We start from the raw sequence: 19637 nt of genomic DNA on the forward strand, positions 1-19637 counted from the left end.
AAGATCTGGCCGTAGCCCAGTGAGACATTCACCCCCTGGGCGGACCACTACCCCGAGGTTCACGGCCTTGGTGGTTTGGGGTTGTCTCCGTCAGACCTCCTTGGTGGAAGTTGAGCCCATCTCATGATAGTGTGAACGCTGACGGGCATCCATCACTCGGTCGCCAGCACTGAATGATCCTCGCCTACCAAGGACGCTGGTGACAATTGTTGTTACCACGTTCAATGGTTCACGAATTCCTCCCCCCATCCGGAAATGCAGACCATCTGGAATACTGCTGCCCCCAAACGTCGGCATCCCATCAGAGGCAATATTCCTTTGTGCACCCCCTGAAGGTTGACAGATGACTACGAGCGAGTGAGGCGAGTCATCCATGGTGTTCTCATCTTCCTCAGGCCATCGACCTTACTTCCCAAGATCCAAAACATTTTGTAAGACCATGAAAAACTGGAAAAAAGGAGACGACTGGGCGGGTAAAAGGGGAATATCATGAACAAGAATCCGAGAGCCTCGGGGGCCCACCTATATTTTCGAATGGACCTGACCTGGGGTTGAACGCCCCTTCGGCCGCACATGACGCCGTGTCGCTAATGCATCCCACATTTCCTCACTCTTCCCCAAACCCTCAACATGCGATGCTGCTGAATACCGGAATCGCGTCAAAACGCTACGCGAATTCGTGCTTAGTCTTTCGTGCTCTCTTTTTTTTGTCGATGGCCCTGTCCTGCCCGTATGAGACGTGCTTATGAGCTGGGGTTAGGGTTCATCTAGACCATTGACTATCAGCCTCCGACTTCCACGCAAACATTGTACCGAGTCCCTCTCCGGTAGATTAGGCGCGTACCTTGCGCTTGCCGCCAGTGACGGCCACGTTGACGAATCGGCGCGTGTAGACCTCCCTCTTGCGGGCGCGTCCCTTGGGCGTCTTGGCCTTCTCGGCGGGCTCGACCTTGGGGGTCTGGGACTTGACCTTGCCTGCCCACACAAACCGCGGATTAGTCTTGAATATTTTTTATGTTTTTGGTGGTAGCGTATCGCGGAGAATGGGGGCTTACCGGCGCGGGCGAGACTTCCATGAACCTTTCCCATTTTCGCTGCGTGTAGTAAACTGTTCGCGACTTCGGCTCACAGGTGAAGTGTGACGTGCTTTCGCGGAAATTTGTGCCGCGGCTCGTCGGTGGGGGATAGCTTTGGATCCATAGCGGGGACCCCAGTTCATGGAGCTTAAGCCGCACGTGTATTGTCACCTGATTCGTCAGAGGAAGACATTGAAAAAGAGAACGTTGCATGCGAACAGAGTTAAAAGGTCCATTGGATCCAAGAGACTACAACATGTATCTATGAATACAATCCCGATAGCGACTACTCATGAAGAAATACCCAAATCAAAAGTGCGCCGCTGCGCACCCGTTACTCCGGTTATCACTGTTTTACCCAAGCCAATCCGTCGTCCGTCGTCGATCATCCCAGATTTAAATCTCCAAACTTGGTGTCTGGCCCTTGACGCGGCCAATCACCTGCGATGGTGCGTACTTGGGAATGACCTCATCGTCGTGCAGCATCTCGAACTCCTCGGTGGCGTCGCGACCCATGAAGTTCATGATGGCCTGGGGGCCACCGGGGTGCTCCTCGAGCCAGTCGGAGAGGTCCATCACAACACCCTTGACGACGACCCACAGGTCCTCCTTCGTGTTGTGCTTGGCGACCTCCTCGAGTGTGAACTCCTTCTCGGGGATCGTAAATGCCTTAGGGTTGTTGGGCTTCGACGCCTTGTCTGGTGTGGGGCCAGCAGACGATGTGAGCTGCTGGGCAGGGATACCCTGACCACCGGCGTTGTTCCAGTCGATCGTGACACGGCCTGGCTGGGCAGGGTCGAGGTGCAGAGAGATCTGACCCAGACGGGATGCTGCGCCTCCTGCACCGCTGAGGGCTTGCTGGAAGAGGTAGTTGCTGGCAGTGTCACCGGCAACACGACCATATACGACACAGCCAAGGAGAGACGAGCCACCCAGACGGTTGGCGCCGTGGACACCACCGGCAAGCTCACCGCAGGCGAAGAGACCGTCAAAGGGCTTCTGCTCGCTGTTGAGAACCTGGGCCTTGTCGTTGATCTCAATACCACCCATGGTGAAGTGGAGCACGGGCTCCATCACCGCGACGTGGAAATCATCGTTGATGTCAACGGGCAGGTTGTGGAAGAACTTCTTGCCCCAGGGGTCCTTCTGCTTGCCATCAGCGATGGCGTTGTAGGTCTGGAAGGTCTGCTGAAGGTGATCAGGCTTGCAACCAATTTCCTTGGCCAACTCCGCGCCGGTCATCTTCTTCATCAGGCCACGGCCGGAGTAGTGGCGAGTGTGGAAGTCAAGGACCTTGGAGGCCTTGGAGTTCAGAATAAGTCTAATGGGGAACTTGTTCTTCTCCTTCTCCTTCCACATCATGCCAGAGACGTAGTCACGGTGACCGAGCTCGTCGCAGAACCGATCACCGTCGGCGTTGAGGAGAAGGCCGCCCTCACCACGAAGGGCCTCAGCAGCCAAGAACTTCCACTTGGAGCCGGGGTCCTTGGGGTCGACCAGACCAGTGGGGTGGACCTGGACCTTGTCCATGTCGATGCCGTTACCGCCAATGGCCATGACCATCTTCTGGCCGTCACCGGTGGCGTGAGTGCCGTTGGTGGTGGCAAGGCCAAATGTATCAGGACGGTGCTTCTTGAGCAGAGAAGTCTCGCCAAAATCGGCAGCGTATCCACCGGTGGCGAGAATGACAGGGCCGTCAAGCGACTGCTCCTCTCCGTTAAACTCGTACTTGACACCGGTAATGTTGTTGCCATCCTTGTTCAGGCCAGTGACACGAGCCTTCTTGATAATCTCGACACGGTTGGGCTCGGTCTCGGCGAGCTCCTCGAGTCTTTGCATGAGGGCATAGGTGATGGCCATACCCGGGAACTTGGCATCGTGGCCACGGTGGGTACGGGGCTGGGAGTGGCCACTGTTTGAAGCGTTAGGAACCGCCTCTCAATAGTAAAGGGCACCGATCAACATACCCTAACCGCGAGACGAGGGTGAGGTCCAGGTTAAAGACATCCTGAAGCCACTCAACGGCGGCGGCGGATTTGTAGGTAAGGACCTTGATCAGGTCGGGGCGGGCCTTGTCACGAGCAGACTTCAAGGTATCATCATAAAACTGCTTGACGCTGTCGGCAATTCCGGTGTCGACCTGTGTCCGCGTCAAGGCACCGTTGATACCAGAGGTAGCCTTTGTGGAGTTGCCTCCGAAGAAGCCTGTGGAATGAATTGTCAGGCTTGCCGTGATGTGACAGGCGGCGAGGAGCAGAATAGGACTTACCCTGCTTGTCAAGAACGACAACATTTCCGCCAGCGAGGTAGATGGTATGCGCAGCACTCAAGCCGGACACTGGTGTGGCAAATTAGCATGTGAGCGGCCAGGACCAGGCGATGCTGATGACGAGGAGCGAGTGAGAGGGAGTTTACTTACGACCACCGCCGACGACGATAACTCTGGGTGCCATTTCGATTGATGTGTATAGATGCGCTCCAAATGGAAGGATGGAGAACAAACAAAGAAGATGGGGAAAGAGAAGTGGAGGGGAAAGAAGAGGGTTTGGATGGAGAGGTTTAAGAAGAAAACGAGAAGGGGAGTGTTGTCGTAGCTACGCCGAGGGAGACGGTACAAAGAGTGCGGCACTGGAGCCGGCGCCTGCTGCTTGGTGCTTGGTGCGGTGCTGACACGACGAGTCGTGAGCCGAGGTCGAAGCGCTGGAGGGAACAGGGGAATTAGCACTGGGGACACGACTGGGCCGCCCGCCATACTAGTGGGTTTTGGGCCGAGTTTGGGTCTGGGTCGGGGTTGGGGGTGGTCTGGGGCCCGGGGGAGGATTGGCGTCACCAATTGCGGACGTACCAGTAAGATCGAGGCTGTTGGTCAAGCGATGGTGGTCCCAGGGAACAATGGATAACAGACAAGCGGCGACTCTTACACACCTAGACTCGACGGTGGGGAACAATTCACGTCAAGGTCTGCCAACTGAGGTGCCGTGTCGAATAGTCTTGATCCAATTGCGGGCGAGAAATAGCAAACTTCCCTTTGCATCAAGACGCGACAGGCAATTGAGTCCGGTCTGCGGAGGTTTTATAATTATTTTGGCCCCCGACAGGCCCTCTGGCTCCTCGCAGCAATTCTGGCCGAGGAGGACTTGGTCTCGCTTCCTTCGGTGGTGGACCGCGACAGGCAAAACTGGGGGAAGTGTGGGGGTGACTAAAAGCGTTGAACACCGCAAGCTCCAGGCCCCAGCTATTGATGCTGCTATTGACCAACGGAAGAGGGGGGGTTGGAAAGAGGTGGAAAGGCGTTCGACAAAACCCGAGTTGGACTTGAGGCTCGAGAAGGGATGGCAGATGGCGATTCAAGCTAACTCTCTCTCTAACTGCATTTTCACAAGGCAATTGGAGTTAGCTGCCGCAGAAAGGCCTTTTTTTTTCTTTCTCTTTCTTTCAAGTTGACAGTTTCAGGCTTTCCCTGGACCCTTTCTGACATGTGAAGGTCACTTGGCCACGGGCTTTTTTACTCGTGCTCAGCCAGTCCTGTCCGTCTCCCGTCCGAAGGCTAGGGATCCGGTCGTCGTCCTCTAATAGCATAGGCTTCCCTTCCCGCCCCCGCAGCCACGGGCACCGACCCAACCAGATGCCTCTTGTGAATCTTCACGGGCCCCAGACGCCATTCATGGGACACGTTCTAAAACCCTTCTCCAGCCTCCCCCGTCCTGTGCGCTTGCATTGGGGCTGAGGCTGGTCAAGCAACTGAAGATTCGCTCTTCACAAGCCAAGGTACGAGGCAGCAAACACCGGCTAGTCTCGCCCACACACGCGCCTTGTCCCCCACACTTCTGGCCGACGAACAACAGGTCAGATGATGCCCGGCCCGGAAGTTTTAGCAGCTGACCGAGGATCTGCCACTGCATCTTCCCCAGCCGGCCAGCTCGCATTGCCGTCCCCTCTTTTGTCGCTGCTGGGCGACCACTCCTATGCCGCAAGTCGCGTTCCAGCTTCCTCCACCCTCGTAGATTTTTCTCCTTGCGCCTTTCACCCAAATGCCACCTCCGGTCTGGGGACCATTTAGGGTGCTTGGGACGGGCCTGGAGAAGCCATGCTGCAAGCCCTTGCATGTGATAGGCAATCTTGGGGAAGAAGTGCGGGTATTGTGGGCAGGTCAGATGTTCCCCGCTGACGGTAAGGCATCCGGCTTGCCACCTGTTCGTTTCATTCCATCTCCTCATGATTCATGAAAGTTCTGAGAGCATGTCGGGGTTGACGGGCTGCTGGCTGCTAGTAGCCCCCAAGGGTTCTTTCGAATACAGCAATAAATCCCGACTTTCCCCTCGCGCATCTTCACCTCTCTCCTAAACTGGGGCCGTATAGGGCATTGTGGAGACTTTGTTGAGTGCTGCCGTCTCCGCAGTCGCTTCTTCTGCGAGACAAAAGGCTCCGAAGTCCCAAAAGGCCCAGAGACATTGCGGTCGCTTTCGGCGCATCTCGCCGGGTGCGCCCATCCCTTGGAAACCCGAAAAATAATGCTTTAATTGAGTGTAACAGCATCGCCGAATCCTCGGAAAATGAGCGTTTCCCATGTCCATCAAGAATCGCGGGTTGGAATGCGGCGCGCAACTCAAGTTCGTGTTGCATTCGTCCCAGTTAGTGTCGGCGCAGAAAGTCGCAGGTACCACAGGCAGCAGAGGGACCGCTGGCTGCGGGTTGCCAGAGCAGGGATGATGTCATGTGAGCAATGTCCAATCACTTCCCTGGTATTTCAAAAAATCAAAAAAATCCGGTCTCGTGGGGCTTGAAGCCGCATAACTGCATCATACCTTCGACAGTCTAGCCATCCGCCAGTTAAAGTGACGTGAGCCATCTGTGGCTGCAAGTCAGTATACTGCACATGTGAGGTGCACCAGAGGAATATTGATAGGAGACGTTGATTTTTTATCCTGGAGCATCATGAAACACGCTTCCGCCCTTTTGCTTCTTCTTACCTGCTCCGTAGTAGCGGCGCAGTTAAGGTCATTGCCTGTAGAACGATCCGGACCTTACGCCCCGCGCATCTTCCGCCAGAAACCCCTCGTGAACCCCATCGGGCCAGCCATGCCGCCGTCAGATACCTCTGACTCCCGGCCGCCGCCGGCACAGGACGACGTGAGACTCTCCGACGTCATGGGCCGCGACCGGAGCATCAACGTCTTCGCCAGTTTCACGCGAGATATCGAATCCGCTTCCCGCCGCCTTGACGATCAGGCGCGAAACACTACTGTGCTTGCACCGCTCAACTCGGCTGTTGAGAAGCTACCCCGGAAGCCGTGGGAAGACCCAAAGGAATACCAACAGCTTGGCGAGAGTGTCTACGAGGGCGACGATGGGAGGGACAGGGCACAGAAGAACATCCAGCGTTTTGTCGAGGCGCACATGGTTGCCATGAGTCCCTGGCCCGAGAACCAGAAGGCCAGAACGATAGGCGACGATAGGGACGTTTGGTGGGAAACCAAAGATGGGACCAAGTTTGTAAGATCTATCCCAGCTTCTCAATGTTTGGGAGCGGTGACTGACGGCACGCTTAGATTCAGCCTGGCAATATCGAAGTTGTCAGTGTCGCAAGCACCGTCGCCAACGGCGAAGTGGTATGTTTCCAAAACCAACCTCAACTATCAACCCCCTGCGGCATGGCTGAAAATCATGCTAACTTGCAAATAGTGGATCATCAAGGAGGTTCGCAACTATGTTTAATCCTTTTTTGGGCGTGTGAAAAGCCCTGCCGACTGGCCCAGGCATGAGTGGCATGATTGACGAGACTGTAAACGAATACCCGAGCGATGTGACCGAATAAGAACTCATAAGTTCTCTTGTACATCGAACTGATAATATATTATGATAATGTACTTGATTGGATGCTGTTTCAAAACTGCAGACAGCCGCCGTGGTTTGGCAACATTGTCGACCAACACCGTTCGTGTTTGTGGACAGCCACGTGAACTGGGTGATTACGACGTGCGGAATGCTTCACATAATAGCCCGTGTCTCCCGCACATAGTTAAGCCTGAAGATATTAGTGAGCTCATCGTTTAAGCTCAAGAGTAGTTCAAGGGCAACTCATACCGACATATTCCCATCATGCCAACTTGAACGTCACCAGGAGATATCTCCGTTCCGAATCGGCCTGAAAGAGTGGGACCGTGCCTGATAACAACCTTATCTACACGTGATACGGCTTTTTCCGCGCTCGGCGGGCTCTCTTTCCAATCAGCCGGGAAGGGGTTTGAGCAGCTACTAGCAAGCTCGCAAACCACCACGAAATTTCTCTACGTGGCGACCTCGTAGGCTTACGATATTACTTTCCGAGACCCGTCGTCTATATCCTCATGTAGACACCATATTAGGTGTAGCATCAGTCTGTAAGTTTATACTGAACTTCGCATAATCTCCGCGGCCCCCCCAAATGCTGGTGGACGAAGCAAAGCTTGCGCCGTTGAAGATCCAGCCCCCCTCAGGGCATTCGCGCTCGCTTCCACAATCCCTCCGCTTTCGCACCTCCTTTGCACGCGCATCACTGACTTTTCAATGGCAGAGGACGATCGATCTCAGGATGATGGGTGGTAAACCCGCTGACGAGGCCGACGCTTACGAGCGCGAGGCTGAGAATCGTCGTCGCCTTGCCCAGGAAGCCGACGAAATGGAGCGACGCGAACAAGAACAGGCCGAGAGACGTCGTCGGGATGGCTATCCTCCGGGACCCCCCCATCACAGTAATGCCGGCTCGATTCCCATACACCAACCCGTCGCATCTCGCGCGATGGGGGCAATTCACAGCCCTGGCGGCCTGCTCGCGAACCACGGCTCAGGCTCGTCCGGCCCCCCCATGTCACTCGGTGCTCCATCAGGGCCAGGCGCGAACTTCGGCGGCCCCCTTCAACCCGATAACAACAGACCTCCACAACATGGTGGCCCAAACAACCCGAACCCCCAACACCAGATGTTTGCACCGATCCCGCATACGACCGTCCCACCCAGTAACCCATTAGGCGCTGCCAATGGTGGTCCTCCTGTATTTGGAGGACCGCTACAGCAGCGTGAAGGCCAACAGCCGATGCAACAAGGGCCGTTTGGCGGCGGTGGCAGCGGTGGAAATAGTAGCAGTGGCGGCGCCAGCGCTGCTGCTGGTCAGGGCCAAATGCAACAACAAGGGCAGGGTGGCATTGCCCATGGCCAACAACCGATTTTGAACGTAAGTTGAGTTTGTTGTAAAAAACCCCCGCGTAAGCACATGGTGTCGTTCCCCGGCGTTCTTGCCTGTGGCTTGGCCAACCAAAGTGGAAACCAGTGTGGGCTGGTGCGCCGTATCGGCGCAGGTCGCCCAGCCAGGCAAGGCCGCCCCGCGTGCATATTCCACCCTTCACTCTCATATAGTCCACTTCGCTTGCTCTCCCTCGTCCATCATCTACCCTTGTATTCTGGCCGGTTGTGTATTCTCGTTCCGCCTATAGCCTGGGAGTCATACGCGCCAACAGCCATGGCGGACGCGTCGCCAGGCATGGTTCAAGTAAAGCTTGAGATAGAGTTGATGATCGATGGTTAAGGGAATGAGCTGACCATAGTTGATAGGATGCCTTGACGTATCTGGACCAAGTCAAGGTCCAATTTCACGACCAGCCGGATGTATATAATCGCTTCCTCGACATCATGAAGGACTTCAAGAGCCAGGCGTAGGTACCTACCCGCGACTGATATGGCTTGACTGACCAAGGCAGAATCGATACTCCGGGGGTTATCAACCGTGTCTCGGAACTGTTCGCAGGCCATCCCAACTTGATCCAAGGCTTCAATACATTCCTACCACCTGGGTACCGAATCGAATGTGGCGCCGGCAATGATCCCAATACCATCAGAGTCACGACGCCAATGGGTACCACTGTTCAATCCATTGCGGGTAGAGGTACGCAGGTCGAAGGTCACGCGCATCCCAGTGGCGCCTCACAACCTCTCTTCCCCCAACGCGGAAACAACTGGCAACAGCAGCAGCAGCCACCTCAGCAGCCTCAGCACAGTATCGAGAGCCCTGAAGCCAATTTTAGCACGCCTGTACAGAATGGCCCGGGATCTTTTGGGCCAGGCCAGAGTTTAGGTGCAGCATTTGAAGCTCAAGGCCCTGGTCAGCAGCGCGGTCCTCAATTGCAGGGTGCTGCTCATGCCGCCAACGCACAGCAGCCGCCTCGCAATGCGCAGACGCCAACTCCGGTTGCGGGGCCCGCAAATGTCAACGGCAACGCGAATCAGCAACAGCAACAGGCAAACATGGAACGCCGCGGTCCGGTTGAGTTCAACCACGCAATAAGTTACGTGAATAAAATCAAGGTCAGTCTACCTGCGATTTATCCATTACCATTCAAGTAGTGACCTCGCGCACTAACCACGCCGCAGAACCGCTTTCAGGATAAGCCTGAGATTTACAAACAATTCCTTGAAATTCTCCAGACGTATCAGCGCGAGCAAAAACCCATTCAGGACGTCTACGCTCAGGTCACGACGTTGTTCCACACTGCGCCTGATTTGCTTGAAGATTTCAAACAGTTCTTGCCTGAGTCTGCTGGACAAGCCAAGGGAACACCTGGACGACCTGGCGATGAGCTTCCCCCTGGCCCTGGCCCGAACCAGACTCCTCAGCCCAGCATGAGCGGCCAAAAGATGCCTCCGCTCGGTAGCTTTGCGCCTCCCAGCGCTTCCAAAGAGAACGGCAAGAAACGGCCTAGGACAGATAAGCAAACGCCTGTTCCCGCACCGGCTGTTGTCGAATCCGCGCCCCCGGCTAACAGAGCTGCCCCTGGTGCTCCTCCCACGACTGGCACCAACAACAAGCGTGCGAAGTTGGCGCATAACAAGGCACTTGCCTCCGATGCCCCCGCGGTCGAACCGACATTGACGCCCATTCTCCCGGAGCCCCTTGGTCCTCCCGCATCGACCACCACCAATTCAGATGAAATTGCTTTTTTCGAGAAGGTCAAGAAGTACCTCAGCAACAAGACCGCATTCAACGAGTTTCTCAAAGTCTGCAACTTGTTCAGTCAATCAATCATCGACCGGAACACGGTTTTTCACAAGGGCAGTGTGTTTTTCGCCGCTAACCCTGAACTCATGGGTTTTTGGAAGGCGTTTCTTAAGTATGAACCTCACGATGAGATTGTCGACAATCGGCCTGCCCCGCCTGTCGGTAAAGTGTCCTTGAGCAACTGCCGCGGCTACGGCCCTAGTTATCGTCTCCTCCCTAAACGAGTAAGTTCAATCATCTTCCGTCGGCTACAGGTGCTAACGATCACTCAGGAGCGTCTCAAGCCGTGCAGCGGCCGTGATGAATTATGCAACTCTGTCCTGAACGATGACTGGGCCTCCCATCCGACCTGGGCCTCTGAGGACTCAGGCTTCGTCGCCCACCGCAAGAACGGGTTCGAGGAGGGCCTCCACCGAATCGAAGAAGAACGTCACGACTATGACTTCAATATCGAGGCAAATCTCAAGTGTATCCAGCTTTTGGAGCCTGTTGCCCAGCAAATCAGTGTCATGTCACCGATCGAGAGGGAACACTTCCAGATGCCACAAGCCTTAGCCGGGCACAGTACGTCGGTTTTCAAGCGTGTCTGCAAAAAGATATACGGCGATAAGGGTCCTGAGGTTGTTAATGATCTTTTCTCAAACCCACTCAACGTCGTCCCAATTGTCTTGACCCGCATGAAGCAGAAGGACGAGGAGTGGCGTTTCTCGCAGCGCGAATGGGAGAAGGTTTGGCACGCTCAAGTTGAGCACATGCATCTGAAGAGTCTCGACCACATGGGCATTCTAGTTAAGCAGACCGACAAGAGGAACCTCTCGGCCAAGCATCTGGTCGATGTTATTAAGACAAAGGCCGAGGAACAAAGACGTCAGCGCAGCTTGAAGGGTAAAGCCCCGCGTCATCAGTTGGTTTGGGATTTCTCTGACAAGAAGGTTGTCGTTGAACTCCTTCGTCTGATGATGCTGTACACGGTCAGCAGTGGCCAGCACAGCGTTCCCGAGAAAGAGCGCATCTCTGATTTCTTCGAGACCTTTATTCCTGCGTTTTTCGACATTCCCGAGGAAGAGCTTGAAGGTCGCCTACCGAGGTTGCAGGACGTTTCGGAAGAGGACGACGCCGAAGAGACTGTTCCTACTGAGCTTACTAACGGCCGCAGTCGACGTGCAGGTAGAAGGGGTGATCTGCTTCGCGGTGTGCTTGATCCGGGCCGCAACGGCTCCAAGCCCCGTGCTCACAAGGAGGGCAGCGCGGCATCCGGTAGCAAAGAGACCACGCCTGAAATGGGCTCAGCTAACGAGGAGGACATGCCCGATGCTCCCGAAGATGGCAATGGACCGGAAGTGTCTAACGAGCGCTGGATGCCCATTGTCCCGCAGCCTATTGTTACCACTGGGGACGATGCTCTCCTTACTGCCGATGGCGAGCTAAAGGCTGATGGCTTTTTCTCTCGACCTTGGTATAACTTCTTCTGCAACCAAACCATCTTTGTTTTCTTCAACGTGTTCCAGACGGTCTACACTCGCCTCAGGGACGTCAAAGAGAGCAAGGACAGCGTCATCGAAGAGGTCAACCGCGTCAACCGACCGCGTCCCGCGAAGGATATTGGCTTGGCGGATAACACGCTTAACTATTTCGGTCCTCACGACGACCTATCGACATTCTGGCCGAAAACTATTGAGCTTGTTGAAGAATACATCACTGGTGATATCGACGAAGTCCGTTATCAGGATGTCCTGCGACACTACTACCTAAAGAGCGGCTGGAAGCTGTACACCATTCAGGATCTACTAAAGACCCTGTGCCGTCTTGCTCTTACCTGCAGCAGCACCGACGCGAAGGAGAAGACTCCAGACTTGATCCAGCAATATTTGCACAGCCGTGAGAAGGACGAGACAAACTACCAAGCGGAGATTGCTGCTAGGAAGTATGCGGAGAAGTGTGTGAAGGACGGCGAGATGTTTGTCATCTGCTGGGTAAGTGTACACCAATTTTGTGACGCATTACAATCTAACCTTATCATTTATAGTTCCCGCAAAAGTCAGAGGCCTCTGTTCGGTGGTTGCAACGAGAAGACACCACGTTCTACATGGATGAGATGAAAGCCAAGGATCGTTGGCAATACTACATCTCGTCATTCATCCAGGTCGAGCCAACTGAGGGAGTGCCTCGCCACAAGCTTCAGAAGACAGTACTGGCTCGCAACCTCCCTTCCAGCGACGAAAAGTTCGAGGACAGCCAGATCCCCAAACCTGTCTCGTTTGACGAAGATCTTTCCATCAGCATCTGTCTGAACTCCAGCAAGATGGTATGGAAGGCGGGCACGTCGGAGTACTTTGTTTACGACAATAACCCCAAGGACAAAGAAGGCCGGGAGCGACATCTTGAGAGGCTTAAGAACGCAAGCAACAAGCGCGATATCAAGCTCCGCGAAAAGTTTGTATTCAACAGCCCCTGGATGAAGGGCATGAGCCAGGCGGATGTCCAGAAATCCAACGAGGGCTGGTCCAAATGGCTCAAGGAGGGCCTTGTGCCGACGTCTGATGCTGGTGACGCGATGGACACCGCAGAGTAAGAAAGCTCTTTGCGGCATTCGTGGCATTGAGGGCAGATTACTTCGCCTCAATGCCCATGCGTTGAGGGCTGCGGCGTGTGTGAGATGAAGACAGATTGGGCGAAGACTGAAGATTCACATAACGAAGATACCAGGCGGCATAGCGGTGCAGAGCGGCATGGCTGTCATGTTACCCAGAACTTACATGGGTTTTGTCTCTCTTGATACCCTTCCCACGTTCGGTGAAGCGTTGGAAGGGTTGGCATGGATGGCGTGGAATGGGTTTGGCGTTGCTTTCATTTCCTATCATTTCGATCTTGTGTTGAAACGACGAGCAAGGAGTCAACGGCCGGTGGCCCTCTCAACTGCGACGAATGTCGCTCGTCTAGCGGAGTCATGAGCTTGTTATTACTGATCCTCTCGGGATGCCCCTTGCGACTTGTTCCTTTCCTCAAACTTCTACTTGCGAAATGTACAATAGTTATAGTTGCACAAAAACGTCCTGACAGACATAACTTGATTCGATGTGCCATGATGGTGAAAATTAGAGGCTTTGGGTCCTTGGCGCCGTGAAGGTCCACCTCTTCGGACGCCGATATCGCGGCGCCAGAGCCGCTGCCGCGTATGCAATGAAAAAAAAGCTTGTCGAAATAGTGATGATCGTGGAACACAGCCACAGTTTTCCGAGAATGTAACGTGTGTGGGGTTTATCAGATCATCTAATCAGTAATCACAGGATCTATCCGAGGACAAGACGAAAAAAGACGCAAATCACGGCTGCAGAGTGGAACTAGTTCAGTTTGGACCGGAGGAGGGAGGAGGCAACGTCGTCTGATTCGTGATATTAGGTAAAAAAATCTGCGACGGTTGCCCGTTGCGGTATATCTAAAACGCTGGTATACTAACTTTTTTGGGGGGGACCCGCGACAGCCGGCACAGTGACGGTTTCTACCCTTTTTTTTTTCTCTTTTGCGTCAAATATCTGCAGAAAACCGAGCGAAAATAAAGCGTCCCACGCGGCGCGAGTGAGCCGCTGGCTGTGCGCTTGACGGGGACACGGCCCCACGTCGTCCCGATTCAGTTACTTGATTCGAGCCGCATCAACTCGGAGCTCCGAGGTTTGTGTGCTTGTAACCTTTGCTTGCTTATTGCAGGTTTTCGATAACAATGGCGGAGGCACCGCCACCGCCGTTGCAGATACCGGCGACACCAATCTTGGCCTTCTTCTCACGGAGGACGGTCGAAAGGGTGGTAACGATGCGAGCGCCGGAGCATCCAAGGGGATGTCCGATGGCCACGGAGCCACCAAAGACGTTGACGGTCTCGGGATCGAGGTTCAGGAGCTTAATGTTGGCGAGGGCAACAACGGAGAAAGCCTCGTTGATCTCGTAAAAGTCGACATCCTTCTCGGTGAGACCGGCGTGCTTGATGGCCTTGGGGATGGCCAGCGCGGGGGCGATGGTGAAGCGCTCCGGCTCGCGGGCGGCATCGGCCCAGCCGCGGATCTTGGCAATGGGGGTGACACCAAGCTCCTTGACCTTAGCCTCGGACATGAGAACAACGGCGGCGGCGCCGTCGTTGAGAGGGGCGGCGTTGGGGGCGGTGACGGTACCGCCGTTGGGGATGAAGGCAGGGCGCATGGCCTTGAGCTTATCGACGTTGAGGTTCTTGACCTCGTCGTCGCGGTCGACCTTAATGTTGGGCTTGCCACGGCCGCCAGAGACCTCGATAGGAGCAATCTCCTTGGCGAAGACGCCAGCCTCGGTAGCGGCCTGAGCTCTCTTGTAGGTGTTGATGGCGTACTCGTCCTGCTGCTCACGGGTGAAGTCGTGGTCCTTGGCGCAGAGCTCAGCAGCCATTCCCATGTGCTCCTTCTTCCCGTAGGCGTCGGTCAGGCCGTCCTTGAGGACACCATCGACGAGGGTCTGGTCACCGTACTTGGCGCCGTTGCGGAGGACGGGAAGGTAGTGAGGGGTGTTGGTCATGGACTCGGTACCGCCAGCAACGACGATGTCGGCGTTGCCGGTGAGAATGGTCTGGGCACCAAGAATGATGGCCTTCATGCCAGAGGCGCAGACCTTGTTGACGGTCGTAGCGACGACGCCCTGAGAGAGACCGGCTCCGATAGCGCATTGGCGGGCGGGGGCCTGTCCGAGGCTGCAGTTCGGTCAGAATATGCGAAAGATGTGGCTGTATATTTCATGAACTCGTGTGCTAGACGTACTTGGCGGACAGGACATTGCCGTAAAAGATCTCCTCGACATCCTCGGGCTTAATCTGGGGGACTCGCTCGACGGCAGCTATGGAGGGGTAAATGTTAGCTTGCCCCGCGCTTCGGACCCTTGATAAGACATCTGCGTACCCTTAATGGCGTGAGAACCCAATTGAGTGGCGCTCAGGCTAGACAAAGAGCTGGATGATGCGATAGACATTAGCTTCTTGGTTCAAACGGTCAAGGATTCTTCTTCGCCGTCGAGTGCTCTCATACGTACCCCAAGAAAGAACCAACGGGGGTTCTGGCGACGGAAACGATATAGACGGGGGGAAGGTTGGCCATTTTGAAGGTTACTTTAGACGACTTATGTGCTTGTAGAGATGGGGAAAAGGAATCGAGAGTGAACCGGGGACCGTTCCGTACTTGTATGAGCTAAAATGAAGAAGAGAACAACTAATTTTGTTGGGTGCAGGTCACTTATCAGAAAGACGTGCTTCTAATTCCCCTCGCCGCCTTTTGATGTTTGGTGGGGTTGCTCCGACCCTGCACGCTCTGGCCGCTCTGGGGCTGTGGCGCAGCAGCTCCCGGAGCATTGACACCCCAGTCAGACCCATCGTACCTGCTTCTTTAGCGTTTTCCATGCCACCAATGAAACCGCTAAATATCTGCAGCCTCGCAGCCACTCACGTGGTCAAGCCACAGTGCAGCCTTGCAAGAAACTTTGCGAGAGGCGTCATGCTGAGCGCGAACGCGCCTTGGTCGAGAATCTTCACAGCCTTTTGGCAACCTGCGACGAAACCTTCCTACACCGTCAAACGCCAAAATGGACGACCTTTACGACGAGTGAGCCCCTAAACATCCCATGCCTTTGTAATGTTGAATTGACACTTTCATGACAGGTTCGGTAACTTCATCGGTGAAGATGTCGGCTCTGAAGAAGCGTCTGAACGGGCGGCGGATGGCGACTACGTCTATGGTGACGATGCTAGCGAAGCACCCGCGCCCTCAGGCCAGGAGCTGATGGAAATTGATGGTTCGTACATCTTGCATCATCGGAATCAGGCCTCTGGCTAACTCGGGAGAGCAGACGATGGCCCGTCGAATGCGATCATCCTGCACGAAGACAAGCAGTACTACCCTACAGCGCAACAAGTATATGGAGACGAGGTTGAGGTGCTGGTACGAGAAGAGGACGAGCAACTTCTAACGCAACCGATCATTGCGCCTGTCGAGCAGAAGAAGTTCAACATTGAGGAGGCCGACCTACCCCCGGTCTTCTTTGATCGTAGCTTCATGACAGACCTCATGAATTTCCCGGATCAAATACGAAATGTCGCGTTGGCAGGGCACCTCCACCACGGAAAGACCGCTTTCATGGATATGCTGGTGCTTGAGACCCACGACATCAACGATAGACTCGAGCGCCGGGTTGGCAAGAAGAGAGACGAACAGCTCAGATACACCGACGTTCACGTTGTTGAAAGAGAAAGAGGCGTTTCAATCAAAGCATCGCCCATGAGCTTGGTTCTGCAGAGTTCAAAAGGCAAATCGCATCTGGTCAACATTTTGGATACCCCTGGCCACGTCAACTTTGTCGACGAGGTCGCAGCCAGCTTGAGATTAGCCGACGGAGTCTGCTTGGTCGTCGATGTTGTGGAGGGTGTTCAAGTCAACACGGAGCAGATCATCAAACACGCAGTTCTAGAGGATATACCTTTGACGCTTATCATCAACAAGATGGATCGTCTCATCTTGGAGCTCAAGCTTCCGCCCAAGGACGCGTACTTCAAACTGAAGCACGTGGTCGAGGAGGTCAACACTGTTATTGAAAACACAATTCCTGGCAAGGGTGAAGCGAAACGGATTAGCCCGGAAAAGGGCAACGTTCTGTTCGCTTGCACAGACATGGGGTGGTGCTTTACCCTGCAGTCATTCGCAAAAATGTACGCCGACACATACGGCGGCATCGATACAGATGACTTCGCGAAGAGGTTATGGGGAGATATCTACTTTAACCCCGAGAAGCGGAACTTCACACGGAAGCCATTGGAGACCCGCTCGAGCCGATCCTTCGTCAACTTCGTCCTAGAGCCAATCTACAAAATCTTCACGCATACCATCAGCGACAGCCCTGAGGACCTGAAGGAGGTTTTGGGCAGCCTTGGAATCACTTTGAAGCCGTCTCAGTACAAGGCCGACGCCAAAGTGTTGCTGAAACTAGTGTGCGAGCAGTTCTTCGGTCCCTCAGCTGGATTCGTTGACATGATTGTGCGCCACGTCCCGTCACCCGATGAATCTGCAGAGAAGTACCTACAGAAATACTACACAGGGCCTCTGGACACGAAGGTTGCCGATTCAATGAAGTCTTGCAACCAGGACGGACCATTGGTTGTTCACGTTACAAAGCTGTTCAGCACCGCTGATGCCAAGAGTTTCAATTCATTCGGTCGAGTTCTAAGCGGCACAGCGCGTCCGGGAATGCAAGTCAGAGTCCTGGGTGAAGGGTACTCACTTGATGACGACGAAGACATGGCCATGGCAACGATATCCGACGTGTTTATCGGCGAGTCTAGATACAACATTCCGACGGACGGTGTGCCGGCGGGCAACTATGTGCTTCTTGGCGGAGTCGACAACTCCATTGTCAAGACGGCGACACTCATTCCGTTGAAGCTCGAAGATGACGAGGATCCTTACATCTTCAAGCCTGTTACACACTTCACCGAATCTGTTCTCAAGGTGGCTGTGGAGCCCATCAACCCTTCAGAGCTTCCCAAAATGCTTGACGGCTTGCGGAAAATCCAAAAGAGCTACCCGCTGATCACCACCAAGGTTGAGGAATCGGGAGAGCATATCGTCTTGGGCACTGGCGAACTATACATGGACTGTGTTCTCCACGACTTAAGACGTCTCTACGCCGACATGGAGATCAAGGTGTCAGACCCTGTCACACGGTTCTGCGAGACGGTTGTGGAGCAATCAGCAACCAAATGCTACGCTATCACCCCGAACAAGAAAAATAAGATTACTATGGTAGCAGAGCAGTTGGATAAGGGCATCTCGGAAGACATCGAGTCAGGCAAGGTCAAGATTCGGGACCCTATTCGCACAACTGCCAAGCACTTTGAAGAGAACTACGGTTGGGACAAGTTGGCCGCAAGAAGCATCTGGGCCTTCGGTCCTGATGAGATGGGCCCTAACATCCTGCAGGATGATACTTTGCCCTCCGAGGTAAGGCATTCCACGGACCCGACTGAAGTAAACCATAAACTAATAGAAGACGCAGGTCGACAAGAAGCTCCTGACCACGGTCAAGGAGACCATACGCCAAGGATTTAGCTGGGCAACTAGAGAAGGGCCCCTGTGTGAAGAGCGTAAGTGTCTACTTCCCATTTCCTTGTTCACTACCCCCTCCTGTCTTCGTATTGTCCTTGGAACTTGCCAGCAGTGCCGTCATTGGTCGCCAATCGGGCGGGACTAGCTCCCGGGAGGGTCCTTCACATGGAACTGGGGTTGGGGTTGGGTTTTGGGCATGGCTTGCATTAGCAGCGAGACCATTGCCCCCTCACTCCAAACTGTCAGAAGAAAACCTGCTTCTGCGCACCGGACCTCATTCCACAACCATGCCTCTGGGGGGCTGTGATTTATCGGGATGGGGCACGGCCCTTTGGCAGAATTGCAGTCCCCACATCAGGCCATTTCCATGCCTTTGCTCACTCACCGGTTGGCGAACGCTAACGATATCTGCATATAACAGCCATTCGAAATACCAAGTTCAGGATCACGGATGTATCGTTGGCATCGGAAGCCATCTTCCGTGGAGGCGGTCAGATCATCCCCACTTCCCGGAGGGCCTGCTATTCTTCATTCCTGATGGCCTCTCCTCGGTTGATGGAGCCATTGTACTCCGTTTCAGTAACGGGACCTGAGGATTCTGCCACAGAAGTCTACACGACGCTGGCTAGGCGCCGCGGTCATGTTCTTCAGGATGGCCCGGTGGCAGGCACGCCTCTTTACCGCGTCAATGGTCTGATTCCAGTCATCGACTCCTTCGGCTTCGAGACAGACCTGCGTATTAAGACGAAGGGCATGGCTATGGTTAGTTTGACATTTGACAGCTGGAGCATTGTGCCGGGTGACCCTCTTGATAAGGAGGTCATTATCCGGCCGTTGCAGCCAGCAAGTGCACAGGCGACGGCCAGGGACTTTGTGCTGAAGACCAGAAGGAGAAAGGGACTCAGCGAGGATGTCAGTGTGGCGACTTTCTTGGAGCCCGAGTTCTACCAAAGCCTTATGGAGAGTGGCGCTCTTGGCGAGTAAGGGACAGTTAGTCGGCTCGTGTTGTAATAGAAATCTGCGGGAATTAGGTGAGAAGGTTGGCGGCTGCAATGCTGAGTTGTTCAAAATGGATGGAAAGCTACGTGCATGCGGACAAGGGGTCATGCAAGTTGTAAATCGGGGATCGAATATGAAGCGATGCCTCGCATGTGCTCAGGCATTGATGATGTGGAATCAGTCAATAGTTGAACCGGCCATGAGAAAGCCAGGACTCGGGTCGTTATGTATACCAAGACAAAAAACAAAAATGGAGAAAGTATTCCCTCTTCAGTCGCAAAGCGGTGTCTGGACGTAGACTTCTGCTGTACTTTATTGTTCGGCGCCCCTAGGTCTGGATAATGGAGTGTGGTGGTGAATAGGGCCGTAGTCCGACGTTCAATGTCGGAGATACCTAACTGAATGCTTTTGGTGTTATACATTTGCAATCTT

The 19637-nt window shown here is 54.3% G+C and overlaps 6 protein-coding genes across 6 annotated transcripts; 3 read left to right on the plus strand and 3 right to left on the minus strand.

Annotated features, from left to right (window-relative positions):
- Nucleotides 1-743: 743 nt before the first annotated feature.
- On the minus strand, nucleotides 744-1089 carry EsH8_VII_000730 (eS30 family ribosomal protein; the record flags this gene model as incomplete). Its single annotated transcript, XM_083270863.1, has 3 exons — nucleotides 744-767; nucleotides 845-975; nucleotides 1056-1089. The coding sequence occupies 3 exons, from the start codon at nucleotides 1087-1089 to the stop codon at nucleotides 744-746; spliced, it is 189 nt and encodes a 62-aa protein (XP_083128420.1).
- Nucleotides 1090-1472: 383 nt separating this feature from the next.
- Nucleotides 1473-3529, minus strand: EsH8_VII_000731 (FAD binding domain-containing protein; the record flags this gene model as incomplete). The annotated part of the gene is made up of 4 exons (XM_083270864.1): nucleotides 1473-2988; nucleotides 3044-3281; nucleotides 3346-3414; nucleotides 3496-3529. 4 exons carry the CDS (start codon nucleotides 3527-3529, stop codon nucleotides 1473-1475), a joined length of 1857 nt encoding a protein of 618 aa, XP_083128421.1.
- A 2626-nt stretch (nucleotides 3530-6155) lies between these two features.
- Nucleotides 6156-6791, plus strand: EsH8_VII_000732 (uncharacterized protein; the record flags this gene model as incomplete). Its single annotated transcript, XM_083270865.1, has 3 exons — nucleotides 6156-6569; nucleotides 6626-6685; nucleotides 6759-6791. 3 exons carry the CDS (start codon nucleotides 6156-6158, stop codon nucleotides 6789-6791), a joined length of 507 nt encoding a protein of 168 aa, XP_083128422.1.
- An 856-nt stretch (nucleotides 6792-7647) lies between these two features.
- EsH8_VII_000733 (transcriptional regulator SIN3) lies at nucleotides 7648-12676 on the plus strand (the record flags this gene model as incomplete). The annotated part of the gene is made up of 6 exons (XM_083270866.1): nucleotides 7648-8286; nucleotides 8664-8764; nucleotides 8810-9413; nucleotides 9480-10328; nucleotides 10377-12077; nucleotides 12131-12676. The coding sequence occupies 6 exons, from the start codon at nucleotides 7648-7650 to the stop codon at nucleotides 12674-12676; spliced, it is 4440 nt and encodes a 1479-aa protein (XP_083128423.1).
- A 1124-nt stretch (nucleotides 12677-13800) lies between these two features.
- Nucleotides 13801-15212, minus strand: EsH8_VII_000734 (acetyl-CoA C-acetyltransferase; the record flags this gene model as incomplete). Its single annotated transcript, XM_083270867.1, has 4 exons — nucleotides 13801-14812; nucleotides 14880-14955; nucleotides 15018-15067; nucleotides 15148-15212. The coding sequence occupies 4 exons, from the start codon at nucleotides 15210-15212 to the stop codon at nucleotides 13801-13803; spliced, it is 1203 nt and encodes a 400-aa protein (XP_083128424.1).
- A 481-nt stretch (nucleotides 15213-15693) lies between these two features.
- EsH8_VII_000735 (P-loop containing nucleoside triphosphate hydrolase protein) lies at nucleotides 15694-19190 on the plus strand (the record flags this gene model as incomplete). Its single annotated transcript, XM_083270868.1, has 5 exons — nucleotides 15694-15713; nucleotides 15770-15903; nucleotides 15958-18101; nucleotides 18157-18244; nucleotides 18628-19190. 5 exons carry the CDS (start codon nucleotides 15694-15696, stop codon nucleotides 19188-19190), a joined length of 2949 nt encoding a protein of 982 aa, XP_083128425.1.
- Nucleotides 19191-19637: the final 447 nt, after the last annotated feature.

This window comes from Colletotrichum jinshuiense, chromosome 7 (genome assembly GCF_051148585.1).
Source record: "Colletotrichum jinshuiense chromosome 7, complete sequence".
Classification (NCBI taxonomy): Eukaryota; Fungi; Ascomycota; class Sordariomycetes; order Glomerellales; family Glomerellaceae; genus Colletotrichum; species Colletotrichum jinshuiense.